We start from the raw sequence: 8,963 nt of genomic DNA, 5'->3' as shown, positions 1-8,963 counted from the left end.
TCTTTTAAAAATCAGGTTTCTCGTCTCTTTTGAAAGAAGACGTGGCAGCCCCGGCCCGTATTCCAATCAAGCAACAACTGGCTAGAGCAGAGTTGTGGCTGTCCCCAGGGACTCACCTGTTTGCCACAGTCCCCACTCAGCCAGTCCAGTCACTGCTGGGCCTTTGTGGGCATTTGAGTGTGCAGTCTCTGCTTTATGCTTGAATTATTGTGTCCAGAAATCAACCCCGACTTTCTGTGGTTTCTGGCCTCCAGTAATAGCTCGTTCCTCCCACCAACCTCTAATTGTGAAGAAAAGGTGATACTCCTGTGTCCCTTCCCTCCTCACTCAGATTTGGCTCCAAAGCCCACATGGAGAGGCTGGACGAGGTGAACAAAGAGATTGAAATCACCAGCACCTACCAACTCAAAGACACGGAGCTCATCTACGGGGCCAAGCATGCCTGGAGGAACGCCTCCCGCTGCGTCGGCAGAATCCAGTGGTCCAAGCTGCAGGTAGGCGGTGAGGCTCCTGGACCCTGACAAGCCCTTAGACAGAGGAGATCGGGTGGAGGGCGGGGAGATGAGCTCTACCCAGGGCACCTGTGGCCATGGCGAACTATCAGATAATGGTCATCACTACCAAATCTGCTTTACAGTTATGTCTCATTTAGCCAACCAATGCTTTTTTTTTTTAAAGCGGATTTGTGCGTCTCTTGGCAGAGCTTGTATGCTCCGGTCTACGGCAGACCTCACCACTCCCTTTTGCTTTGCACCTACCCTCTTTGCTTATTGATATCATCTGCCTCCATGAAAACATCAGATTCTGTGTCCCCTGGTATGATTTTTTTTTTCCCCCTCTGGGAAAGAGCTTCAGGTTGGAAGTACATTAGTTATCGAGCTCAAGGGTTTTTCTTTTATCTGATTTTTGTTTTATTTTTTAATCTCTAATCCCTAAGCATCTGACAGAAACGATGACCAGCACACTAAAAATCTCTCCTTTACTTCCCCATCTCTTACCCACACCACTTATGCCCCACGCCTACTTTTAGGGGATTTTTCCTGGTTTGATGGAGTAGTGAGATGCTCGCTAGTCCAATGGGGAGGCAGCTGGAGTGGGCTCTGGGCCCTCCTCCCATGGGAAGCGGTGCTGGGGAGCCGAGGAGGGAAGGAGGCCGTCGGTCCCATGATGCCCCTCTTCCAGGTGTTCGATGCCCGCGACTGCACCACGGCTCACGGGATGTTCAACTACATTTGCAACCACATCAAGTATGCCACCAACAAAGGGAATCTCAGGTGAGCCGACCAGCTCGGGGCAGGGAAGTCTAATGTCACCGCCTGGGTCTGGAAATGTCCCCCCTCTCCTCTCCGGGAGATAGGCCAAGCTGAGAGAGGTGGGCTTGGCACACTTACTCCACCCTCTGTGACCCATCTCTTCTGGGAGAAACAGACTCCCATGTGGTTTGCAAAGCTACAACCACCAAGATCACGCTCAACCCACAGTTCATTATCACCCACGGAGGGGGCAGGAAGGGACGTTTCTCATTCCTGGGAATCAGAAAGTCCTGTTGCCAGCGGTGACCTGCTTGTACCAGCTCCAGCTTCTGTTGCCTGGAGCTGCCTCAGAATCCCTCTCCGATTAAAAGGCAGTTTCTCTTCTCGCTGCTGTGGGGACTGCTCCTTCAGGCTCCACCAAGCCACGCCACGCCTTGGACTCCTCTTGCCCCATACGAAGAACAAAGCCACCAGGGAGGCACCATTGTGAGCTGGTGGCTTCCACACCAGCAAGCCACAGCTGGGTGAGGAGCAGCTGGAAGGGAACAGCTGGGGCCCCCACAGACAGGCGGTTACACTTGTTAATCCTGCTCAATTAGTCCTGCCCCGGCATCTGTTCCCCGCTCCGGAGGACCAGCCCCAGCTCGGGGCTGCTGCAGAGATATTCCCACAAGCCTCTGGGCTGCACTGAGCTCATCCCCAAACTGGCTTGTTAGCATTGAGCATGGGGTTTCTCACATGAGTCTCTTCCTTGGGAAGGCGGCAGTGTTCGCCCGCCAAGCCTACCAGTTAGGACAGGCCTGTCATCTAAGCTCGGGGCCTGTGTGGGGAATTAGTACGGGTGATCCCTGAACACGGGTTTCAACTGCACGGGCTCACTTGTATGCAGGTTATTTTTCAAGAAATGCAGTAAGTGTGTTTTCTCTTCCTTGTGATTTTCTTAATAATATTTTCTCTTCTCTAGCTTACTTTATTGTAAGAATACATTATATAAGACATAGAGCATACAAAATACATTGTTTATGTTATTCGTAAGGCTTCCTTCCGGTCAACGATAGGCTATTAGTAGTTACATTTTGCGGGAGTCGAAAATTAGAGGCGGATTTTAAACTGCACAGGGAGTCAGTGCCCCTAAACCCCGCACTATTCAAGGGTCAACTATATATCTTTTTCCTAAAATACTTCACCCCTCAGAGAACATCCTGCATATCCTGGCCGTTAAAGGCAGTCTCGGCCTCAAGGGGTGTGCGGGACATTCTGGTAGTTTTCAGAATGTGCTGTGACAAGGTGATATTGGGTGAGAGGCAGGGGGAGCTCATAGGCCAGACACCACACCTCCACTTTTATCAGTTATCTATTGGGGAATCTTCATGAGATTTTCCATTGAAGAAAATATTCAGCTGATTCTTTTTTGACACATTCTAAACCACACATCCAGACACCGAGAGGCCATAAGAGAATGTGTACCACATATAGAAATAATCTAAACATAGGCAGGCAGGCAAGAGAGAAGAAGGAGGAGAGAGAGAGAGATGTAATTCCAACAGTGCAAGGCATTCGACCTGCCACGCAGCGAGCTTCTGCTTAGGAGACACACGCAGGAGGTGGGAGAGGCGTAAATGTGTCGCATTTCTGCCACTGGTCTCGGTGAAATGTGTCGCATTTCTGCCATTGGTCTCGGTTCCTGCACACAGAGTAAGCATCCCACTGTCTATGATTCTGCTGTTTCTAAACATGCTTTTTAAATGTATATATTACACAAACACCCTTTATCTGGTGCTCAACCAGAGGAACGGCAGTGTGTTTTACAAGGAACGGCAGTGTGTTTTACTGCTGGAGGGGAAACCGATGATTTGACTCATCCTGTGTTCGTCTCCAATATGGCACCGTTGCGAAGAGATTTTTGAGCGAGCCTCTGGTTCTCTGTGACTTTTGCCTTTGCCCCTGCCCCCACCCAGGTGCCTCACACCACCCCTGCAGTACTATGCGCAGTATTGTCCTGTGCCGACGATAAGATCCAATTGTGCTCAGGAAGAAGACTTCAGGAGCTAGATGAGACAGGGGATGCTATGTGGAGAAAGCGAACTTGAGTAGGCCTTGAATTTGGATTCGTGACAGCGCAGAGGGATTTCGGCCAAGGGAGCAGCAGGGCCAAGTTCCAGGGGCAGGATGTGTATGGGAGAAGCTCTGCGAGGAATGGGTTGGGCCCACAGGGCGACCCTCATGCAGACACGAGCCAGGATGGGGCACACGGCCTGGGATTCAGTCCGCTGAGGGGACTGGTGAACGCTGGTGGCAGGAGCTCCTGGCTTGATGTAACATTGAACCACACCATGAAAAAGTTATTCTCTTGTCAAGTTCTATTAAACCCTTCTGATGAGGCCAAGGAGAAAGTCTCAGTTTGACACTAAACCATCGTTAACGTCCCCCTGATGCTGCTGATCTCCCTTTAACAAAAAGAGAGCAGGGCTCTACCTAGGTGCCTTCGGCAGGCAGCAACGTCTTTCCACAGTTTAATAACAGTGTACGGTCTCGTAGTCGCCTAGTTAGGTAGGTGAGGCCAGTGGCGATCTATTAATACGAGTACAAATGGCAGTTGATTTCTTTTTAGTCATAAGTCCATAGACCTTGGTATCCTGTGGTGGGACGGGGCAGGGGAATTGGGCAAGAATTAACGATGGTAGTGACGATGGTAGGAGAAAGACAAGAACTATCAATCGATGGTGCATTCCTAAAGGCGAGCAGGGCCGGACGTCCTTTTCCTGGAGATTACCCACTGTGAAAGAGCTCCCTGGAAAACTGGCCCGAGTCAAACTTGTTTAAAAGTCTCACCAGAGAGGCATTTCCTTCCTTCTGCCAGCTGACATGGGGCCTCCAGGCCTCCGCCCCTTCTCAGACCAGTGGTCCCGTGGAGGGTTGGTTAGGGTCCTTCCCTTCCCATAACTGTGCCATGAGCCCTGGGGACCTTGACACAGCTGTCAAGCACCCTGAGCCTCATGCAGTCATTGGCTTGGGCAACACCTTTTCCAGTGTGTCCCCAAAGTACAAGCCCCGCCCTGACACCAGATGTCCCCCTCTCTCCACTACAGATCTGCTATCACCATATTTCCGCAGAGGATCGACAGCAAGCATGATTTCCGAGTCTGGAACTCCCAGCTCATCCGCTATGCCGGCTACAAGCAGCCTGACGGCTCCATCCTGGGGGATCCAGCCAGTGTGGAGCTCACAGAGGTATGTGCACCCCCCACTGGGCCCCCCGCCTGGGCTCCCATCTCCCCAAACCATCTTTATCTACAGGCTTTGCTCAGTTTAATATTATCATCACATGGAGAGCAGCAAATACGGTGCAGTTTATTCTTCCCCAGATTCCTTCTCCCTTTGGCTGCCCCAAGTCCAGCTGTTTCTTTTACAGCTGGTCATCTGGTCACTTTCATGCCATTACCTTGTCCGACTCTAATGATGGGAACCATTGTCCCATTTTGCAGACGGGTAGACTGAGTCTCGCCAAGGCCAAATGAGTTATCCAAGGCTATAAATGAATAGAAGGAAAGCCAGACATACAGTCCAAATCTCCTGCCTCCCACCTGGAGGAGAGGAGCTGACATATGGGAGCCTTGTCTGGCATCTACCTTTTCTGAGTTGAGTTATATGTCAGACTCATATCATTTATTCACTCACTTGTTCATACAACTATTCTACCCACCAGTGCCTCTTGAGGTGGGCTGGACTCTCCATGGTACCAGCACTGCCACAATTGCTGGCATCCGAAGTCAATCCATAAAAGCCACCAGGAGCACGACCACCACCATCCAAGGTTCCTTCCAGGTAGCACAGCTAAGGCATGGTAGCTTATAGCATCTGTGCCCACAAGAGACACCACAGGCAGGCCCCGTGCCTACAGTGAGCTCAGGCACACAGACCGGGTACCCACGTTTATTGATCACCCACTCCTCCCCAGTTGAATTTCATCTTTGTCCTTTCCTCAAACCCCCCTCAGAGTCTACCCTACTAGCTCCCCAGAGATGGAGCTGGTGTGGCAAGGGTTTCCCCACTGCCTCAGTCCCTGCTGACTTCATTTGCATGTGACTTTTCTTATTAAAATGTTATTCTCCAGAAAAGGGGGCTGTCACCAGGGCGACCAGGAGTTGCATCTGTGCCATTTTAGACTCAGCCAGACTCTCTGCTCCACTTGGCTGAGTGCTAACTGTATACTTGGCTGACCTTGTCCTCATGGCCACCAGAACATAAACGCCACACGGCCAGCCTCCTCCTCGCCTCCTGTCTCCAGAAACCTCACTGACAGGACGCGTTCTCCTAAGCCCTGGATTTCATGCTTCCTCTTTCTCCTAACACAGCAGAGAGAATCACCTCAAACGTAACCACGTGACTGGATCTTTTGAAACCCTCTAACCTGGCACTGTCCAGTATGGCAGCCACTGGCCACGTGTGGCTAGCAAGCGCTTGATGTATGGTGGGTCCAAATTGAGACAAGCATAAGAGTAAAATACATGCCAGGTTTCCAAGACAGAGAACAAACAACAAAAAAGAGTAGAAAGCATCTCGTTAATAGTTTTTATCTTGATTACATCTTGAAAGAATAATATTGCAGATAATATTGAGCAAAACTATTTTATTTATTAATGAATTAATACATTTATTATCAGGTTAATAAATATATTTTGCATTTAATTTTAATGTCAAATATATTATTAAAATACATTTATATTAATACTTTAATACACTATTGATAACTAATATTAATATCAATGTAACTAATATAAGCATTATCATTAATAATTATTTAGTAATCAAATATTAAAATTAAATTATATTATTTTGAAAGAATATATTATTAAAATACATTTATATTAATACTTTAATACACTATTGATAACTAATATTAATATCAATGTAACTAATATAAGCATTATCATTAATAATTAATTAGTAATCAAATATTAAAATTAAATTATATTATTTTGAAAGAATATATTATTAAAATGACTTTCACCTGTTTGGGGTTTTTTTTTTTAACTTTTTAAAATGTAGCCACCAGAAAATTTCAAATTATTTATGGGGCTCGCTTTGTACTTTGATTAGACAGTTGCTCTAACAGATGCATTTTATGTACTAATTCTAACAGATCCACTCTCATCAAATTCAGTAGCTTCTCTTCACATCTCAAGGCACCCAATGCAAACACTTTCAGCTGAGTGCCCACCATGTGCCAGGCCCTGTGTATGAGGGTATTGCAGATGCAACAGTCACGTTCATCCCATGCCCTTCAGGGGTTCCCAGTGGGCAGGGGAGACCCAGAAAACATAAGAAGGTACGATGCTGGAGGACAGGTTCGCCCTCTGTCCCATGGGGCCACAAGAAGTGATACTGGTTACCTGGTGACATCAGGGAGAACTTGAGAAAGAAGGTGTGTGTGGCTCAGAGCCCCCAGAGGAAGCGGGTGCTGGTGGGCCAGCTCTGGGGCCTCTGCCCCTCCCCATCGCCATGGTGTTTGGAGGGCTTGGTGGCCTGACCTGGCTGGGTCTGGTTGCAGATCTGCATGCAACAGGGTTGGAAACCCCCAAGAGGCCGCTTCGATGTCCTGCCACTGCTGCTGCAGGCCAACGGCAACGACCCCGAGCTCTTTCAGATCCCTCCGGAGCTGGTGCTGGAAGTGCCCATCAGACACCCCAAGTAAGAGGGACAGGCAGGGGGTGGGCGAGGGTGGGCTGACTTGCCCAGTGCCCCTCTCTGCCCATTCCCATACGCACCTGGCTCTTTCTCCAGCCCAGACACAGGCGAAATTAAAGGGGGTATTGGTTCTAATCCTCACTGTGGGGCCTAGGCAGAGTGGGACCCCCTAAGAATCAATAATTCCTTCTTGACCAGCTTGGGGACTGCCATCTTTTCCTGAATTATAATCTTCCTCCTCACCTCACTCCTAAGCGATCAACCAGGACCTGCCCTTTTTCCAGCGCAAAGGGTTAAACTGAGCGGGAGCGCCTACTGTCTTGTTGCGTGCACAAATTTGAAATAGAGGGAGCCATTTAAAGCACTGTGTGACCTGATGTAGGTCAAATGGAAAAGGGATTTGGAGCCAGGAAGGAGCTGTGATGACTGGGACAAGCAGCACAAGCAGAATTTACACTTTGAGAGTGAAGGAAATCCACAGCGAGGCACTGGATCTAGGGACAAAATTGAGGCAGGCACCAAAAAACTCAATAATATTTGAATGCAATATTTTTAAAAATCAAAAATAACTTTAAAAAAAATCGATGATGTACAACATATCAAAATTTTAAATAAAGGCACGATCCAGTTCAGGGCTGAGATTAGAGTGAGGCGAACCAGGTGAGTCATGCAAATACAGGGTGGGATTGTGTCTTTATTTAAAGTTTTGATATTACCTGTATAGCCACCTAATTCCAATAAAATGGTGCATTAGAAATTTTATGGTGCCTAGAGACACAAAGTCACCTGACCCAACCCATACTGGCCATCAGGAAAGACTTCTTAGAGTAAAAACAGTTTCACTGAGAATTAAGGTGTGGGTTAGAGCTGAACAGACACAGAAGGAAGAGAAAAGATCCCAGGAGGAAGGAACGGCCGTTCAAAGGCCCTGGGGTTGGAAGGAACTCACTTTCTCTTAGACTAACTTTTAGAGTGAGTTTGGGAGAAATACAGCAGCCCAAGGCAGTGTGGTTCCCAGGCCTGGATGTCCATCCAAGTGGCAACTGGGGAGATGTTGTTTAAGTTATACAGATAAGTAAGTTCTGGAGATCTAAGGCTGTTCCGTTGTTAAAAATGCATATTCTCAGGCCCTGTGGTTCTATAGATCTGAGGCGGAGCCCAAGAATCGAGTTCTAGCATTGTCCATCCCAGCCAGTCACTGGCGTTTCCGCGTCCCCAGACTAAGGCCATCCCAACACGAGTCTACCTGTGAGACTTGCACCCCAGACTGAGCCGGACTGTGCTGCTCTCTGCAGGTTGGAGTGGTTCAAGGACCTGGGGCTGAAGTGGTATGGCCTCCCCGCGGTGGCCAACATGCTTTTGGAGATTGGTGGCCTGGAGTTCAGCGCCTGTCCCTTCAGCGGCTGGTATATGGGCACAGAGATTGGCGTCCGCGACTACTGTGACAACTCTCGATACAACATCCTCGAGGTGAGGTCTCTCCTCAGTCGCCCTGACAGGAAAGCACAAGGCAGATGGGGAGGGCTCAGTAGTCCTTCCCCACAGCCGAGCCTTGGGGCTTGGAAACTGGAAGGAGTTAAAATGCATCCCGCAGTCCCGGTGAAGCCCCTGCAGTTCCAGAGGCACCCAAGGCACTGACAGTGCCTGTGCTGTGTGCCAGGCACTGTGCAAAGCACTTTGCACAGATTACACGCTCATTTAATTCCCCCCATAACCTCCAGGTATAAAAATCCCCCTCTCACCGATGAGAAAATGAAAGCCTTTTGGAGAGATGAAATGACAAGCTCAAGGTCACACTGCCAACAAGTGGCAGAGCTGGGACGCAAACCAGTCCGACTTTATGGTCCAAGTTCATAACCACTCTGCTACACTGCATCTCAATGTCAAACGCTGTTGGAATGACCCGTGATCTTGGGACTTTTTTTTTTTTTTTTTTTTTTTGGTCTGTTTTCTAAAAAACAAAGGAGGAGGATTGGCAGTTGTTCCTTACCATACGCATTTCTCAGTGGAGGTTCTGTTTTC

The 8,963-nt window shown here is 48.5% G+C and overlaps 1 protein-coding gene across 2 annotated transcripts in view; it reads left to right on the top strand.

The window, feature by feature from the left end:
* Positions 1 to 8,963, top strand: part of NOS1 (nitric oxide synthase 1) — a 100,488-nt gene that overhangs the window by 53,807 nt on the left and 37,718 nt on the right. For both annotated transcript variants that reach the window (XM_006908593.3, XM_015586792.2), the window contains 5 exons: positions 332 to 494; positions 1,183 to 1,274; positions 4,343 to 4,484; positions 6,805 to 6,944; positions 8,237 to 8,411. In XM_006908593.3, the coding sequence (XP_006908655.1) occupies positions 332 to 494; positions 1,183 to 1,274; positions 4,343 to 4,484; positions 6,805 to 6,944; positions 8,237 to 8,411 (712 nt within the window). The remainder of the gene's footprint in view (positions 1 to 331; positions 495 to 1,182; positions 1,275 to 4,342; positions 4,485 to 6,804; positions 6,945 to 8,236; positions 8,412 to 8,963) is intronic.

Source organism: Pteropus alecto, unplaced genomic scaffold, assembly GCF_000325575.1.
Source record: "Pteropus alecto unplaced genomic scaffold, ASM32557v1 scaffold113, whole genome shotgun sequence".
NCBI classification, from domain to species: Eukaryota; Metazoa; Chordata; class Mammalia; order Chiroptera; family Pteropodidae; genus Pteropus; species Pteropus alecto.
Note: the sequence above shows the minus strand (reverse complement) of the source record. Positions and strands in the feature narration are given on the sequence as shown.